This window comes from Strigops habroptila, chromosome Z, assembly GCF_004027225.2.
Source record: "Strigops habroptila isolate Jane chromosome Z, bStrHab1.2.pri, whole genome shotgun sequence".
Classification (NCBI taxonomy): domain Eukaryota; kingdom Metazoa; phylum Chordata; class Aves; order Psittaciformes; family Psittacidae; genus Strigops; species Strigops habroptila.
In genome coordinates, this window is record NC_044302.2 from 86,347,370 (window position 1) to 86,367,108 (window position 19,739).

General features: G+C 40.9%; 1 protein-coding gene across 2 annotated transcripts in view; it reads right to left on the bottom strand.

Annotated features, from left to right (window-relative positions):
* Positions 1-14,307: 14,307 nt before the first annotated feature.
* Positions 14,308-19,739, bottom strand: part of GHR (growth hormone receptor) — a 124,337-nt gene continuing 118,905 nt past the window's right edge. For both annotated transcript variants that reach the window (XM_030470133.1, XM_030470134.1), the window contains 2 exons: positions 17,377-17,446; positions 14,308-17,110 (listed from right to left, as the gene is read on the bottom strand). In XM_030470133.1, coding sequence (XP_030325993.1) covers positions 16,154-17,110; positions 17,377-17,446 — 1,027 coding nt within the window. In that variant the 3' untranslated portion in view covers positions 14,308-16,153. The remainder of the gene's footprint in view (positions 17,111-17,376; positions 17,447-19,739) is intronic.

Here is a 19,739-nt window from a genome sequence, read left to right on the forward strand (position 1 = left end):
GAGCAGAAGTTAGAAAGTGTGCACTACCCAGAACCTGGGTGGGCTTCCAGGCAGAAATAATACAGTAAAGTTAGGAGGAAACAGATCTGTAAATGAACAGCCGCTAAGCAGGAACCAAAATTACATACCGAATTATTTTCTTAGTCATTCAATATTTACAAGTCTTCATGCGCATGTAACTTCTTCACCAAAGCAGTAATATGAAGATATCGGTTCTGTGTGTTTAATACTATTTTTTCTCTTGTATCCACTCTTTTCTTAGAGCGATTAAAACTAATTCATTAGATAAAGCTAAAGTAACTTTTTTTTTTAATCGACAGTTTTTAAGAATATATGTAACGTTCAAGAACTCACATTTCTAAGTTAAATTAGTGACTTTTTTACAAAGTTAGCAATCTTACTGACTTCTCTTATTACAATACAATGACTTAAAGTATTTTAAAATATTTATTCAGGACATTCAATTCTGCAAAACAATTACATATCTTAATATTCTATAAATTGATAAATCATCCAAGCTATTATTCACGCTATACGTGCCAAGCCCTGATTTTTCCAGTCATTATCATGGTCAGTATGTGATCTGCCAATCACCATTTCTTCTCATCATGCTCTTTTATCCTCTAAATTTTGACAGAGGATGGGAGCTGCCATGTTGCATGCTGGTTTGTTTGTGTATTTCCTAATTCCATGGCATCATTTGTTTTCTCAGAAGATAGGATGTGCTCAGCACTTGGCAGCATTAGGCAACAGTGCCACTGGGAATAAAACTCCTGCTGAACTCTACCACGAAATCATAGAATCATAGACTGGTTTGGGTTGGAGAGGACCTTAAGAACATCCAGTTCCAACCCCACTAGAGCAGGTTGCTCCAAGCCCTGTCCAGCCTGGCCTTGAACACTGCCAGGGATGGGGCAGCCACAGCTTCTCTGGGCAACCCGTGCCAGTGTCTCACCACCCTCACAGTAAAGAACTTTTTCCTTAGATCTAACCTAAATCTCCCCTGTTTAAGTTTGAACCCATTACCCTTTGTCCTATCACTACAGTCCCTGATGAAGAACCCAATATGTTGTACTATTAATGTTGAGTTTCTTCCAGCAGGAAAATGAATCACTTTTATTTTTGTGTATTTAATTATTGTATATATTTTCCAATATTTTTGCTAAGCCTCCCACCCCTGCTTTGAACTATGATATTTATTTCTCCAGAAGGAAAATCAAAGATTTAAAATGGACTTTTGTCTGTCAGAAAATGGACACCTTTACTTAATGTTTCTTTAAACCCTTGCTGTCCTTGCTGTCCAAGTATCCTAGGTATTGTAGCTGATTATTTAATTTTGGAATTTAAGGTTTCATTTTCACTTCATGTAACAGTGAAACCTGTATTTATTAAAAATAATTAAAAAAAAAAAGAGAAGTAGATACTAATTTTTAACTGCAAAGCTTAATCAAATATCTCAGTTACTCAATACCAGGCACTCCAATAGTCTCTGGACTCTACCGTCCTTTAAGATAGTTATCTGCGTTGACCAAAATCTCGTTTTAACTACTCTTTGAAGACCCGGGGTACATTTAAAACATCGTTTGCAGATCAAAGTTATTGCCACCCCAGTGGCACCTACTTGTGGGCCCCTTCCACCCCCTCACCCGGTTTCACAGGTAGCCCCAACAGCGCAGAGCCATCGGCGGCACCTCTGCAAACCCCACCGCCCGCGCCCACGAAGCCCTGGCGACCTCCTTCCCCTCTCCCACTTCTGCAGTCTGCCTGCAGATAGCGCCCTGGGTAGAAGTAACACCTTCTCACAGCCTCAGGAGCACCGGGAGCCCAAAGTACCGCCTGTTTCTCCTCAGTGCGTTGGCATAACCAGCAAACACCGCACGACGACCCGCTCCCGACGCCGACAACCCCGAGCTCCCCTCAGCGCGCCCACCGGAAGGCAGGAACTCCGCTCTGCCGACGGAGCGCACCACCACCGACCCTGGGGGGGGGGGGGCGCTCCCCTCCCCGCACGTCCTCTGGTCGGCTCAACCGCACGTCCGCGGTGGGAGCTCTTTTGAGGCCCTGAGGGCGGGAGTGTCTGGGGGATGCTGAGGGGGATGGGAGCGGCGCCCGTGGCGGTCCTCGATGGCTCGCCACAGGTCCCGGCGCGACAACCGCCCCGTCGGAGCGGTGTGACGGGAGCTGGGGGCAGTGCACCCCGATGCTGCCCTGACACAGCCGCAAGGGCAGTGCAAGTGCTCCCTGCCTCACCAAAATACCCACACAAGCCAAACTACCCCAGCAGAGCACCTGTTGAGGCCCTGTTTTCATTCCTCTGTGTAGCCTGTGAATTGGTTTATCAAATGGCTCCTCACATCGACATTAACCTCAGCTGAGAGGGAGCCCCATATGTGAGTGAATGTTCCTTTGAACAGCAGCAAATAGGCACTGGATGGGAGCACATCTGTGAGCGTTAGATTGATCAATTGATTGATTCCTTTTATCTCAGGTTTTTCAGTATTTATACTGTGCATGCAATGAGGGCTACCAAGCCGTGATTCTCCCTGGTCTATCACTCCTTTTCCTGAGGGAAATTACCACAAAGGGCTTCTAAGAAAAGTTTCCAAGACATGCAATCATAGAATCATAGATTCAATTAGGTCGAAAAAGACCTTTAAGATCATCAAGCCCAACCATTAACCCAGGAGTCCTCCAAATCTGAAGTACTGAAGACGTAGGGAGCCCGGTTTCTTCCCTCTATTGCTTTCCTTTCCAAACGTTCCATTTTCTGAAGGCAAGAAGACAGAGCAGCTTTGTAAGGATTGTGCTATTTATGGAGGGAAGAACCATCGCCTGGACCCCGTGGTCTCTCCAGGCCACCATGTTGCTTTGTCTGTACCAGAGCAACGGGCTGGGGGTAGGGAACAGCAGGACCCAGGTCTCGGCAGCCCACAAACAACAGCCAAAGCAGCAAGAAGCGATTCTGAATCCCAGGGCTGTGGAGCTGGAGGTCAACACCACAAGCAGGATGCTGTCTGCTCGTGGCGGGCAGTGTACGAATATGCTGCTGGTGGTGACAGAGGGTTTACGCTGCTGGGAAATTGTTTGTTCAGCTTAAGTATGAAAAGGAGCAAGCTGATGCCATTGCTTTTTTTCTGTAACTGAAATTTAGTAGCAACTCCTGCTAAGGTTGCTCTGTCCTAAAATACTTAGTATTGTGCCAGGCTTTTTTTCTTTTTTTTTTTTTTTAATAGACAGGTAGGACTGGTAGTTACCCGCTGGGTTGCTGAATAACATAGCCATTAAATCAGATTCATCCAAGCCCTGTTGTCCCACAGGAAGACAAAACCCTCCCCTTCTCTCCCCCTCCTCCCCTCCCCGCAGCTTATTCTCACCTGACTAGGTATAAATTGCTTCTTTCCTAGGCTCTTCAGCAGTTGGGTTCATATCAGTAAATGTCGTAACTGTAGAATAGGCTTCTTGGGTAGATACCCTTGCTGAAAACTTCACAGAAAAGACAATTAGCCATTTTGTCATTTAAACGGTCATAACAAGGCTTTGGGCTTGGTGCTGGGTGCGTGACCGTTTGTTATACTTAAGAGAATCACCAAAGAATTTAGCTTGGAGTTGACATCTGGAGCTCGCCCAGTTCAAAACCCTTCTCCAAGCAGGGCCGGCTTCAAAACTAGAATGGGTTGACCATGGCCTTGTCAAGTTGGAATATCTTCAAGGAGAAGATTGTTTTATGGCATAATCTGAAAGATAGCTGTTTTACAGGCTTGGGCTTAGCCAGAAACAACTGTTCATTTACTTTATCAACATAGATTTTTTTCAGAAACAGGCTGATGAAAATGATATTCCTAGAGCCACATCTGCAGGCTAGAATAAATGGGCTTGTTCTCAGAATTGCTAAATACTCCATAACATTCTTGAGTGATCTGTTTGTAATAGAGAGGGAAGATGTTACATTTTGAATGCTTGTTGATGCTGTCCTCAAGAGCAGAACTGCCTGCCATGCAGATCAGAAGCAGCGAGAGCATGCTTGAGAACATCCAGAGAAATAACAACCTATGAGTGATGGTCACAAGTGCTGTTTGCAGGCAGCTGCTTTATTAGAGTGCCTGGGGGTTGGTGTCCGCTGGGATATTGAGATAGACTAAGTGGCGAAAATAATATTTGTGGGTAGAAGATACGCAGCGGAGGTACAGGTGGGAACAGGACTCGCTGCCAAGTGTGTCACAGTGGTGGATGCTAGTAGGGAAAGAGGTACTCCTGTTGTCTCTCAGGAAATTCAGTACACGCTGCTCACGTTTTCAAGCTCGTTTTCCCCGCTTCACTGACCAATTTTTACAAAATCTGTTACACACTTACAGTCGTCCTTCAGTTAAACCCCCCAAAACCCATTCAAAAATTTTGGTACGTATGGCAGATTTTGGCACAGGAATACATGGAACTATAAGACAGGAGTAGAACATGAATTTGGCTTACAGGTTTGGCAGTCTCAGATACTCTTTTGTTTTAGCTTTAAAAATATTGATGCTAAACTAGTAAGCAGCTTAGTACTGCAACTTCCAAAAATGAGAGTTTTTCTATAGTTCATTTAGAGTTCATTCTGGATTTTTGCCTATTTATAGGGTAGTGACTTCTCTGGCAAGACAGCTCAAGAATCTGGAGGTCACTGAAAAAATATCTGGCATTCACTGTGTTTTGGGCAAGTAGGGAGGTCTTTTCTGGCGGAAACCAGTACGTAGCGGGGTGATGCCGTATTAATACAGTGCAATCTACAGAGGGTTTCTAAAATGAATGGAAAACACAAATGCCTTTTGTCAGGGTCTGACTGGAGAAAACCCCAGTGTTGGACCCTGTTTTGTTCATGATCCCAAGAGTGAAATTAAGACACAAAAGAGGTCAAGTACCGTAACTGATCAGTTGGTTTATTATGAAAAGACAATTATTATAAAAAAGGGAAATATTGTAATACAGGGGATAGCAATAGGACAGATTGGAAAAAGGATGGAAATGAAGCAAGAGTTTGGGGTGGAAAGAGAGAGAGAGAGTCACTCACCACCATGGGTACAGCGGTGTCCTGGGGATCTGTCGTCAGAGGTAGTGAGGGTCCTTCAGGATTCGTAGTTGGTATCGGAGCAGAGTGCCCCCCAAGAGTCCGTAGTAGTCATCGGAGGTGGGTGTCCTCGTGGAGGTGTCCTTCTGGAGTCATCCCCTTGAAGGTACCCTTGGAGGTGTCCTGATGGAGTTGCTCTCATGGTGATGTCTCATGGAGAGTGTCCCTCAGGGTCCGTAGTAGTCATTGGTGGAGAGTGTCCTCATGGAGGTGTCCTCCTGCAGTCATCCTCATTGCAGTGGGTCTCTTTCGTGATTACCTTTTCCCCCTTTTATAATGAGTTGGGGAGGGTACCTCTGTTCTTCATGTCACATGTTACACATTCCCGGTGGACCAGTTTCCCTGGTCCAGCCAGGCTGGACCAGGCAGCTGGCTGGAGCTGGCTGGAGCAGCCAGCTCCTCAACTGCACGTGTCTGCAGCAGTTCTTGGGATAATCGGCAGCAATTCCTGACACCAATCCTCAGGTAATGGATGGAAGGGCCTTATCTCAGCCCTTTCCCACTCATCGCTCAAGCAATGGATGGTGGAGTCCCAGTTCAGCTCCTCACACCCTTCTCCCAGGCAATGGATATTGGAGTCTTATCTCAACTCCTCCCACCCATCTCTGAGACAATGGATTGGTGGAATTCCATCTCAGCTTCTCATACCAATCTTTGAGACAATGGGCAGTGGAGTCTGATTTCAGGTCAGTCTCTCACACCTTTTGTTGTCATTATGAGCATCCCTGTGCGAGAAACTTCTGTGCCAAAGACCTATGACATGGCAATCCCAGCCATGTTCCTATGCAATTTCTTGTAAACAGCATCATCTGTGTAGGTTTAAAAGGTCATGGTTAGGCATAGGCTTGAGCAATTTTTTACTGATCTTCATGTTATTATTACATTTTGGTGGTCTTTAATACCCTTCCTTACAACTCCAGCCATACCAGGAGAATGTGGCAGCTGCATTTGCAGAGTTAAGGTTTGCCAAGATCCAACTCAGTTTACAAAATGATAGTTTTCTCTTATTCTGAAGAGCACATAGAAGCAAGACCATAGGTTTTAACCTGCTCTAGGCTGCTAGAGCACTCATCCACGTTTCATACACTATAGTGTCAGGCTGCGGAGTAGCTTAGTAAAACAGGGATAAATTGTACTGTTATACATCTTGGGCACCAGCATGCTGTTTACTATGTTGTATTCCTCTTGCTAAAAAGATTTATTCTTCTGCTTTAGGCGATGAAAGTTGTCTGTCAGGAGGGATTTTTTGGTACAGGAGCACCCATTTCTGTTTCATTATCCAAAATGTTCTGTGTTTGTCCAAAGAATGAAAACAAATATACACAAACACATAGAAATCCATCTTTATTAAGTAGGTTAATATAGTAGAACACATTTAAGTATAGATATTTAAATATATAAATAAAGATATATATCTGTGTAGGCAAATATATCTATAAAAATAATACATGTAGCCATTAAAGTGACCTCAGTAAGAACAGTTGATTGCGTGTTACCATCACTCATGCATGTTTGTTTCCTTGGAGTTGAAGGTTTTAGGAAAAAAAAAAAAAAGAGAGAGAGACTATGTATGTGACCTTATCCTCATAACTGGAGTCATCAAATCACATAAAAGGGTACTCAGTTTCAGCATGTGGTTGAGCTGTTGTTTTGTTCAGAAACAAAACAGAAATGTTCTTCCACAATTTTTTTTTTTTTTATGTTCTTGTGTCTTTTTGCTTGGCAGAGAATGACCTAATCTTTGCTTTACAGCTTCAGTAATTGAAAAAATAATGGCTTAGCATTAGTGTTTATGATACGTATCAAGGTACAAGTTTAATTATTTGTAACAGGACACTGGTAGGCAATAAATTTCTGATGTTGCTTATATGAATTCCATATTCTTGTAATCTCAACAGGAGTGTTCTGTCATGCAGGATGAACTAGAAATTAAAAAAAAAAAAGGCAGGTAAACACTAGGTAAATTGTAAATGGAATCTTCTAAAATGTGCATCATTCTGTGACTCTGTAAAAACCTGGATTTTGTAATCTCCAGAAGGAGCCGTCAGGGTCAGTTCTAAAATGACACAATCATCTTCTGTGTTAGCCGTATGACATGGGCAATTTAAAATGGCTTTGGTTTGCCTTCTGAAATAACTTTATAATTACTACAGGTGGAAAACCAGCTCACTGTTTCACGCTGTCTACAAGTCTTTGTCTGGAGTAGCCTGTGTTTGTCTGCAGCATAAATATTGAGAAAATATTTAGCCATATGGTATTGAAGGTAGACACCATGTTCCAGCGCTTTGTTGCATAGACAGACTAGTACGTGCTGTTTCCAAGAGGAGAAAAGCCCCTTGTATGTCATTACAGCCTAAGAGATCTTTGCAGTCATTTAGTTTGTCAGAACAATATTTTTGTTTTAAAAGTCTCAACCATCACCCAAGCAAGAGTAAAAACAGCACAAGGAGTAAAGAGTGGCACAAAGGAATTCCAGCATTCCAGCCAGTAAATCAGTTTCACTGGGGGGGGGCCCAGCTTAAATGCCTCTGTGCAACGCATGTAGCTTGGGGAATAAACAGGAGGAGTTAGAGATGTGTGTACACCTGCAGGGCTATGGTCTTACTGGCGTGGAGACATGGTGGGATGGCTGCTGTGACATGTTGGAGTGCTGGAATGGAAGGATCAGGCTCTTCAGGAAGGACAGGGACAGGAGATGAGGAGGGGGTGTCACCTTTTGTGTCGATGACCAGCTGGAATGTGTGGGGCTCTGCCTGGGCATGGTTGAGGAGCTGACCAGGATCTTATGGGTCAGGATTATAGGGAGGGCAGGGACAGATGACATTATAATCAGGGTCTGCTACAGGCCACCCAGCCAGGAAGATCGAGCGGATGAGACCCTTTATAGACAGATAGGAGCAGCCTCATGTTCACCAATGCTGGTCGTCATGGGAGACTTCAATCAACTCGATACCTGTTGGAGGCACAACACAGCAGAGCGTAAGGGATCCAGGAGGTTCCTGGGATGCATTGATGATAACTTGTTTCTCCCAGGAACAGAGGAGCCAACGAGGAGAGGTGCTATGCTGGACCTTGTTCTCACCAAGGAGGGAAAGGTGAAGCTCTAGGGCAGCCGTGGCTGCAGTGACCGTGAAATGGTGGAGTCCGAGATCTTTAGGGCAGCGAGGAAGGCACACAGCAAGCTCACTACCCTTCAGGAGGCCTGACTTTGAAAGCATTCAAGGCCAGGCTGGACAGGGCTTAGAGCAACCTGGTCTAGCGGAAGGTGCCCCTGCCCATGGCAGGGGGGTTGGAACTAGATCATCTTTAAGGTCCCTTCCAAACAATCTGTGATTCTATGAAAACATTAATTTGTAGCACGGCTTTCTTGCTCTTTGTCTGAGACAGATGATCATTTATGTTGACTTTGTTTAAATTTTCTTAAGGATATACATAGGTATGCATGCCTAAACAGAAATCACAGACTAAATAATTAATTACATTACTACAAAAGTTTAGTCTATGCCGCAAGGAAGAAAGTTTCTATCTGCACATTATTCTTATGCTGTGTGTTCTTCATTAGAGTATATTAATATCATTTACATGGAGTCAGTTTCAGAAAGAAGTTAATTATGCAAAAATAGATCATTGGTTTTGATAATTTGCTTCTGTAAAACTTGAAGTCACTAGAATATTTTTCTCCTCAAAAGATTTTCACTTTACAAATTGCTATTTACTAATTATGCTGCAGCCATGCCAGCATTCCAACTGTGACAAAGCTCGGTCCTTCAAGCCATGGCGCAAGCCTACAAAACATTTTTTGCTTGGTAGCATTTAACAGATAGATATTCTATACAGTTTAAATAGGACAAGACAAAGATGACCGATAAACCTTAGGGATGAAGAGTAATAGGGAAAGAAGAATGAAGTCAAGAAAAGTGATTGTATTGCTTCCACTGGCTTCCTAAGTAACCTAGTCAGGTTCCTGTGCTTTCCCATTTACATCAGATTTATTTTTCTGTTCACATACTGATGGGTCAAACTATTGTAATTTCATTTTTAAGGACAATTATTCTAGTTATAGTTTTATAATTTATTTGTAATTCTAGATGTATTGTGCTTTTAAAGTAATGCTGAACTTCTGACCTGGTTTGCTTATACTCCTAAAAAAATCACAATGGTCTTGAGTGTTTGAACAACACAAACATGTGCGTATGTGTCAGACTGGCAAGGAGCATGTTTTCTTAAATACGTCTAGTACACCATAAGAACATACTTCGTTGTTAGGCACTACATTTTCCAAACATTAGCAAATCTGGTCTTATTAATTCTATGTTAAGGAGTCCATTTGGACAGTATTTTGTTTGTTTTCTTTTGTTTTTTGTTTTTTACTTTTCCCTCCATTAATTTCTTCCTAGCCCATCTTCTGTGGAAGTTGAACAGTTGGGGGTGGTCTTGTGAGAAAGGAATTCTTGTGTCTAAAGCATCATTTACTACACTAAGGAAGCAGGATGACAACTTGTAATACACATGTACTTCTGTTTTATTGTATTTGTTTGTGGCAGTGCTCAACTATCAGTGCCAGGTTAAAGCATGCATTCCTGGGAGAAGGAAGTTATCATCAACGCATCCCAGGAACCTCCATCCAAAAATATGCCATGACAAAGCAAGAATTCCAACACCTAGTTAAAAACTTAGCCTAAGGAATCCCACGCAGCTAGGCTACAGATGGAGGACAGGGTGCTCGTAATGAATGCAACATCTCTGGATAACAAGCATGTGGAAGTCAGAGAACTGTTGAAGAAGGATTGGATCCACTCTTTTGGTAGCACAGTTTTGCGAGGAATCATGTTGTCTTTGGGAACTTTCCAAGCTTGTGCTTACTCTTCTAAGTGAAGTTCATTTAGTTGGCTCAGAGGATTAGTTCCTGAAGTTTTCCATTCAGAAGGGCAAGGTTGGTACTTCCTTTGTTCGTAACTCAAGATTGTAGCATTGTATGTACTACACAGACAGCTGCTGTGAAACACATCAGAAAATTTAACTTCTTTCTTAGTATGAGAAAATTGCCTGACACTGTATGGCTCTGTACTTTGTCTTTCTGGTATAATGTCCTAAGATCTCAGCAGCAAGTAAAAAAAAAAAAAAAAAAAAATGCAAAATATATGTTCTATTAATTTTCCTAAAGAAAAAGGTGTGAGGAATCAGTTTCCTGGCATGCCTAGGCCTCAGGTGTCTCTTATGGAACAAATTTTATTTCCTTCAGCTTGAGGTTGGAAGCAGACCAAGGACAGTAGTGGAAGCATCATTTATAGCATCTGTGATGGAAAACTACAGAAAGTTGTCAGCTCTTCAACTTTGCTTTTACTCCCACTAAACCTTCTGTAGACTTTTATTCCTTCCAGTTTGGAGGAGCTATGGTCAGCTATGTTCTCTCAAAATTTGTAACATAATGTGTAAGGATCCTCTGCGTCCTCTTGACTAATTTCAGGAAGATAATGTATCATTAGTCATCTAAATTTCATGTATTAGAATAAAGAAGTTCATATTACACAAAAGAAATACCAAAGCCTGTAGTGAAAAAGATTAAATCTGTCAGACAGTTGTGTCAATTTACTAGATGCATCTATTTTAACAGCTACATCTGCTTTTCACTACAGCTACTGACTGCAGTTGTCATCCACAGCACTCCTGCAGCTCCACCTACATCTAATTACCCTGTGCGTTGTGAGTCCTGGCAGCTGATCCAGTGCACCTGGTTCTGTAACCACTGTTGCTGTTTCTTTTTTCCATCTGTTTCTGAATGTTGCCTACTCTCTCTAAAAGCCCTGATTAGAGAAGGCGGGGAAATGCTTCCTCAATAGAGTTATGCCAGAGTGTTTAAGCAATACACAAATCATGGAAATGGATTTGAGCTGCATCTTGGTTCTGTGTGGCCTGAGGGCATGTTTTCTATGGCAGTTAAAGCACCAACTGTGTGAAATTAATAATGATTAGTTGGAAAGAAGAATTTGTACTGTAAAATTACATTTAACCAGAAGCAGTTCCAAGAGAGAAATACATCCACTGATATTTCCTCAAAGTCAATTTGCTATAAAAGCTAGTTAAATTCTTACCAATTCCACTGTTCAAGTGAACTAAGATATTCTAAATTAGAACTGAAAAATGGGTAATGAAAAAGTAATTTTTCTGTAGTGTTTATCTCTTTGCTTGCCCCCAAGTTAGCGTTGCTTCTTTAATAAAAATAACAACATGCTCTAAATGTTTTCTCCCTTTTCCTCTCAAATCAGGCACTCCTTTTTGTAGTGTATCTGTAATGAGCCCCTGAGACAGCACATCTCAGTGCAGGAAAAAAGTTTGCCTGTGGCTGCATGTCAAATGATTTTAAGTTTCTCTTTGAAGCAGAGCATTATTTCCAATTATTCCAACTGTGCTGATGCATATGTGGTGAATGGCAGTAGAGTGTTCCCAACACAGATTGCCATCATTAACTTGAAGCATTTCTAAAAACTTAGAACACTCATCACTTCTTTAATACTCCTCCTATTTTGAAATACAAAACATACCTTTGATAATGCTAATTTTCATTTAGCATTTCACCAAACAGCTCTCATAATCTGTTGATCTCACCACCTGTATCATCAGTCAGGAAAAATATTTCAACTCAAGTAGTAAAGAGTAGAAGTGTAAGTCATTATGTTTGACAAAATTGTTTATCTTCATGGAAACTGGTCTAGATGTTGCTGTTTCATTTTCTTGTAACAGCAACTTGAAGCCTTGGAAATGCACATTTTCTCTGATGGAGAAAAGAGACTCAAACCCAAAAGAGGTTCTTCCAAACTGAGTGTCCTTCTTGATGACACCAAATGGCAACCAGCAGAGCAACTTGAGTCCTCCTGGCTGTTGAGAACCAACATGGTTTCCAAATACATACATGTATATAGACTAGCCTCTGCCAGGCGATATATGAGTAAAATGTCATTCCAAGAATGGGAAGTGTGTCCGGTTTATGTGTGAAAAGCTTCAATTCAGTTAGTTACTGGGTTTACCACCAAAAAACTCAATGTCCCTCTGGGTTGTCTGTTTCTTTTCACCTTGAACATTCTAATCATTGATTAAACTTTAAAAGTACCATTTTAGTAGGCATTTCTAAAATAATGAATTCTGTCACTTTTGCATTGACTCATATGTCTGGTAGTGGGACAATATGTAGCATTATGTATCAGTGTGAATAAGAGAGAAGATAAAAAATTACTGGTCCAGAGGCTCTTTCTGTAGAGAGAGAGCCTCTTTCTGTATATATTCCCTCACTTCAAAGAAAAGGTGAAAGTAAATAAACAGGTTGCTTTGGAACCACATTAATTCAAGCTTTTCTGTGTCTGGTGAGTGTATCGTATCTTGAAATAATAGGTTGCTGTGTTCTGTAGAACAGTGGATTGCCACCATAAAATGTAAAGTTCAGAGTCAACTGGAGGTTGACACTTGGATTTCTCTTCTAAGCACCCACATATGAACTGTACAGAGGCTGCAGTCATTAGGCATGTGATTAGTTGAGCTGCACTGCTGCTGGAGGTCAGAGGGAGCTCAAGCTGGCTTTCCAAAGTGCCTTTAAGCTGACCTAGGTGATAGTTACCATCACAAGTGGTCATTACACCATGTCCCTGCAAACACACACCTACCTTGAGTTGTCTATTCTTCCTGTTTCTTGTCTGCATGTGTGAGCTGCATGAGAGAGCTGTTTTCACCAAGAAGATATTCCTGGGAAGATCACTCTGGCTCCCCATTCTTTTGCTCCTGGCTATGTGGTCCTGCCTTTCTTTCCTGATACTCATCCAACACTTTGCTCAGTCAGTTTAACTCATTATTCAACAGCAGGTAACTTCTGATACTGTCACAACTTTCGCGGGTTTTAGAAACTTGGATCAGCTCATGGAAGGGCACTGGCAGAGTGCACTGGAACTGGCACAGGTGAGAGTAGTGGGAGCTGGAGTTCCCCACATAGCACTGGCGTACTTGTCTTCACTGCCATTTCTTTAAGTCCAACTGTGAATCCTCCAACTCCCACTCGAGCTCAGGTATTTTTAGAGCCTTATAAAAGGCATAAGCCTTCTGAAGCTTAATTCTGCAAGCAGGAGGCATAAGCAAGCATACATATTCATCTTCATTGTTCATTTGCACCGAGTTCTACAGAGATAGTTGTTTCTACAGACAGTATAAACCATAAAAGAACACTGGTGCCCCTCTATGACTTATCTTGTCCAACAGTTAAGGTAAAATTTCCATCAAGATGCCTTAATTAACATATAAATCTGGTGTCTGAATGGGAACAAGATGCCCATGCTCCCATTCAAGTCTGAAGAGTGGAGAGCCCTAATCAGCTTACCTAAAGCAGACACCTATATCTGGTCAGCTAAGCAGCTCTTCAGATTAACAGCTATATTGGTAGCTTAGACCTACCTGACACAAAGATGTTTACATTCCTGGAGCTGTTTTCTCCTACTGTGGATCAACTCAACTGCCAAAATTTGGGCATCTACCATCATTGAGGCTTTTAGATGAGACAAAATGAATGCACGCTGTGCTCTTCTGGACCAGCACCTGGAAGCCTTATTACACGACTTAGATGGGACTGGATGACTGTGTAGAGGAACTGAAGCCCTGATTCCCTTGGGAGGAAACGGCTTACCCTTGTCTAGTTGGATTCCTCCGACCGCTCCCTCCCTACCTCTAGTGAGAGAAGAGAGGCAATAGTACATTACTAAGTTACACACTGGGAGACGTTCAAGGTATGTCATTTTCTACAGAGACAGAATATTTGACATACTGCTATGTTTTAACTATCACTGGAAGAAACTATCAAGGTTTGTCAGAGTATCTGGTTTGTGGATTGAACTATAGGTGTAAATCTTGAGCTAGTGTGGCTTATTTACTTGCAACCTCAGGCTGTTCCAGCCAAAGGTAAACTGGTCTGCTAAATTAGTAACACATGCCTTGGCCAGTTCTGGGTACAGCATGTCCTATCTCCATCTATAAATTTAGGCTGTGTTTCTATTTTTAACAGTACACATATCAATCAGTGAAAACACTGATCTCATTAGGCATTGCTTCTATTCCAAGGAAAGCTGCATTCTACTTGATTCAATGAGAAATACTTGATGCCTCCTAGTAAAACACCTATTTTCCATAAAAAAAAATTAATAAATTAATTATGTGCAATAGAACACACTGTGTCAGGACAGATCAAAAACAATACATTTATTAAACTTTGAGAAAAACAAACAAAACACTGACATAAGGAAAGTTAAATAGAAACTGAAAGACACATCTTCTGACCGGTGTATAATGGCTTGTGTGACCAATAAAGTACCAAAATGACATTCTGAGTTTGACTGAGGTATTTAACTATTTTTGGCAATAGAAACAGAGTAAGAAACTTCTTCAAAACACACACATAGGCATTACTTGCATTAGTGTCTATCATCTATGAAATTTTATATGAAAGTAAATAATGTAGCTGTTAGAAAAATATAGCAGCAAATTAGCAGACTATCTAATGCACATTTACCATAAAGTACGTGCTAAACTTAAAAACCCCACCCAATGGTTGGGCCCAGTCCTGTAGCGGTTGGTCGCAAAGAGAGCATCAGTGGATTCAGTGGGAGACATCATGAGCAAGACCTGCATGTGCTGCACTTCATACACTTCTGTTCGGGTTAGGGAAAGGAAACAAATGTCCTTATTTACTTTCTAAGAAGAACCCTGCTATGATGAAGATATGGCCTAGGAAGGCAACTTCTGAAGCAGTAATAGCTCATTGCAAAGCTCCATCAAGTTCTTTATAAACACAAGAACAAAGGGAGTTTTCCCACTGAGTTTCAGTTTTCTCTCTTTTCTTTCTGCAAGTCTGCCTAACGCTGTCAGAGGAGATGCAGTTAGGCTGCAAAACCAAACATTTTTGAACAATACTGTATTCAATCCCCGTGTTCCACTGAAGTATTTTATTCCTGCTGTATCTTTAAAAATGAACTGCTGGCTAACTCCTGAAGTCCTTATTTTATTTTTTTAATCAAAACTTTATGTGGCACAAACTAGTAAGCGTAGTGAAACCTTTGGCTGTAGTAGGGGTTCACAAGTTGCTCAAATGTGAAGAGGTTATGCTGCTAAGTTACTGGAGCTTATTCGTGTATTCTCAAAAATTTTCAGTAAAAATACAGCTGCACACTGTTGAATGCTGTGGTCAACAAAATTTTGCTTATAAAAAAGTATATTAGTAGCATTAGTCAGAATCTGATGAACAGAATAATTTGCCCACATTTTGTGTATTTTAAAGTTTTCTACAAAACTTTAAATTGAATGTGTATTTCTATCTCAGTTATAAGAAAGTAATAGAATTAGTTACTTTGTTTCTACAATATTTCAAAATTTCTCTACAGATTTCTTTGGAGGTGTAAAATGGCTCTGTAAAAATCTGTTTTTTCTTTTTGCTGCAAAGAAAACTTTTATGAAACAGAAAACTCCTTAAGATTGCAGCAATTGCATTCCTTAGATGGGCTATCATAATTGGATTACAGTGTGTAGTGTAATAGAAAACATTTGTTTTTATGACTAAAATATTAAAATATATTTTATTAATTTATATAAATCAAAATAGATGTGTTATTTATTCAAGCTACTTTTGTTTTTTTTCACCTGTATGTTCAGTTCCCAATTACTGATATAAAGATCTCTGCCAACAGCATGGTTTTTACTAAATTCTTAGACTTTAAACCACCTGAATTTTAGCTTTATCAAAATGCATGATTTACTATACATCAAACATAGTGATTTCAATGTTTAGTATCACAAAAATCAACACCCACAAGAACAAGACAGTCACTGCTATTAAAACAGTCTCAAGACAAATTCATAGATAATATTTACAGAACACAATAGGAATATTTTGCTGACTATTTTATGTTGCAACATTTCAGATAAAATTATAAGAACCACGAGAAACTTTTAGACTTCATTTTGGTTTCAGCACAGAAGCCCGAGCTGACTCTCTGCTGTGAAATACTGCGCACATCTAGTCAAGAGTTATGGCATGATTTTGTTCAGCTGGTCTGTGCTCACATAGCCACAAGACATGTTGAATTCCTTGTCTGGCACAGGCAGTGCGGTTGCATTGAGCACAAGGCCTTGTGGAGAGTGAACAATATGAATAGACGTATAGTCTGGGACAGGCATCTCTGAACTTGGGTTTTCTGCTGCTGAAGCTCCAAGATTGACACCAGTAGTGGTAAGGCTCTCTGTGGTGAAGTAAGCATCCTCATTATAGCTTTGCTCCTGAATACGTGGCTCATCCTCTTCGTGGGACATCACAGCAATACATTTTTTCACATCTGCCTCACAGAAGTAGGCATTGTCCATGGTGAAGTTTTGTTCTGTGCAGCCTTCACATGGTGCTCTCCCCATTTTGTATTTCTGCCCTGGTGAAAGTACAACTCTGCCTGCTGGAGTAATATCACTCACTTGCGCGTAAAAGTCAGTACTTGTCAACGAATTCTGGTTACTTAGCTGGGTATGGACCGATGGACTAGCTGAATCAATGCTGTCTGCAAAAGGTGGCCATGGCTGGCTATTTTCGGGCTGGGCACTCATATGCAGATGTCGGGTGTCTGTGTCGGCAAGGCTTGCAAATGACTCATCTTTTCTATCAAGGCACAAGAGATCCTCTTCTTTTTCAGTTACCTTTTTGAACTGATCAATATCAGAGATGGCATCACATGTGTCGCTTGCACTGAAGTCTGTCTCTGGAATATCTGGTTCACAACAACTGGCCCGTCCAGAATCATCATCCTTTGCTCCCAAGCAACTGTGTGATTTCAGATGATCTTCACTCAGGAGCCTGTCAGTATCTGAGGCTCTGTTCTTTTCATCAGGGTCTTCTATGTCCAACTCAATAAACTCAACCCACAAGTCGTCATTATAAAGCTGTGTCTTGTAGCTGTCATGGCTGGCTAAGATGGAGTTCACTTCATCTAGCTTTCCCTTCTACAAAGCAAGAAAAAATGAGTATTGTAAAGGAAATAATAAAAATGCTCATGCTTTTTATAATGTTAACTTAAGGAAAGATAACTGTAGCTGATGTAATAGTTGCAAGGCTTTTTTAAAATTTTTATTATTTAATGAAAACTAGTTCTGTGGCAACTCCCCCCATGTCATAATTTTTTCCTACAAAATTGTTCTGCCTGAGGTAACAATTGTCACCTGCTACTACTATGGTGATCCCCACTGTAGATTTCAGAGCACAATATTACCTTCAAGAGGTCTGGGTCAATCCCCTTAATCTTTGGAACTGGCACAGGAGGAAAAATAAGCATTTTTAACCTGGAAAAAATAAATGAGAGCTTTTAATTGACAGTGATCCTTTTTGAGAAAGTTAGAAAGAGGAGAGATTTACATTGCATTTATACTGAATTACTTCAAAACTGACATGTTTGAAGATTCAATTTCAAATAGTCCTAAGGAAAAGAATGATTGTTTTATCTCATTGCAAATAAAACCCCATGTTTTCTGCAACCTTCCTTGTTGAAAACACATATATTTATGTGGGAATCCATTTTGGAATCCCATCTTTGCTATTTTAATGCTGCATAGAAAGCAAGCAAACTCCTAGAGCTCTGTCAATAGTTTCCCTTTTTACATAATTTTGAAGGGAACCTGATACTCACTGTGCAGACTGACTTTTCCCAATTATTTTTTCAGGGACACAGTATACTGTCTTGCATAAGCCAAATAAACTTAAACAGGGGGTCAGAAAAATGGAGTTGGTGGAAAGAGTGAATTACCTTAGAAATAATAAATAAAACAGAAACACAACTGCAAAAATTTAAGCTAGTATTTTGCCATCTTTATGACATTTCTGTTTTCTGAATTATTAATGTAACAAGTAATATATAATAATGATAGGGTTTTACCCTTGGGGAGAAAGGACTAGTAACTTGCTTATGCATTTACATACTGTGGAAATACATATTGTCCTAACCCTTCATAAAGTGAATTTCTAATTCTATGGGGGCGGGAGGGGGGGGGGGAAGTCCTAATAGAAGGATGATTTTCCATTAATAATAATCCAACGCTAGCAGGTCATGCCTATCATCTCCTTCATTTTACCTCTCTGCTTCTTTTGCAAACTGATAAACTGTAGTTCCTAAAAGGAAAATTCAACATTCTCCTTATATTGTGTTGCTTGCCTCTATTAGAAAGTAAGCTGTGGGAATGGTAGATCCAAGTCCAAGTATTAGTTTTGCTGCATTGTTAGTGACCTTGGCAAGGACCAGAGAGGATCAGACAAGTCTTAAAAGAGTGCTAGAGAGATATCTGGACACATTCTGCATAACTATGGCAGGTCCAAATTCCCCAGCTGTTTTTGTTTTTGGCAGACCCTCGAAGTTCTGCCCAGCAAGCCTCAATGAGAGCCAGAAATCCAGTAATTTTCCACTTAATTCCTGGAGGCACTGTGCTAGCTGTGCACTGACTGGGCTCTCAGGGTACCAGTTTAAGACTTGCACTTACAGTTGAATCCACAAATCAGCTATTCTGACAGAATTGGCTACTGCTTCTAACGAAACAGACAAAGGATTTTACCACTCGCTGCCTGGAGAAATCATTCAGGAGGGAGAACTACGCTCTGCTCCTTTCTTAGCTTTGCATAATTCAAGCCTGCATCTCAATTCTAGAAGAGTATGACCTAACCCTATGGCATGTGTCCTGCAGAGCCTGTTTCAGATCTTGTGAGATCAGAATCAAGGAAAATATGAATTACTATCTTTTGAGATACAGGAGGAAACTGAATCTGAATATTTTGCACGATGGGAAACCCACGCAGCCTGCTCATCTGCAGAAGACATTGCCACTCCCACCACCATATGCACCAGTTTGAAGGAAAGGGTGCAGGCCCACAGGTCCAGAAAAACTTTTGAGATGAAGGGTCCTTAGTGGAGGAAAGCCTTCTCCAGCAGACATAATTAGCATGGAATGTATTAATAAACTCTGATCAGACACGTGCTTCACGATCTCTGTGACGAAGCCACTCCTTGCTCAGTGTGCTGACCTTAGTGAGCTCCTGGTACCACATGCGGGTTGTTCTTATTCCATTCTGACACATCAAGCTTTTGTCATGCATTGTATCAGAAGCCTTGCTCTTAACTCTGGGACTGGGATGCCTTTGCAGGGAGTGGCTTCCTGAAATGAAGCTCTACCGAAGCATAGTGCTGCTTGCCTGAATTATTTTTTTTAGAGCTACTCCAATTATACCATATTGTTTTCTCTTCAGTGACTTGTTCTCGTGCTGGTATGTGCAGACCACCTTAGTGTTCATTTTTGAAGTGTATATATAAGCCCACTAACAACATTCATGTATGCACTGGGACTTGACCATGGTGTTGCTCCATAGACTAGGACAGTCCTAGGATGACATCCAAGCTGAATTATTGTGACGAAATTTATCCCTGAACACACATATTAGGAGATGAATTCACCTTGAGACCATTTTGACATTCTTATGTATGTGACACTGTTTCATTTTTATAAATGATACAATTTAGTAATTTTTATAAATGACACAATCCTGTGCTTTGTTTTATTTTATTCCTTTTATTTTATAGAAGCTGCAGTCTAT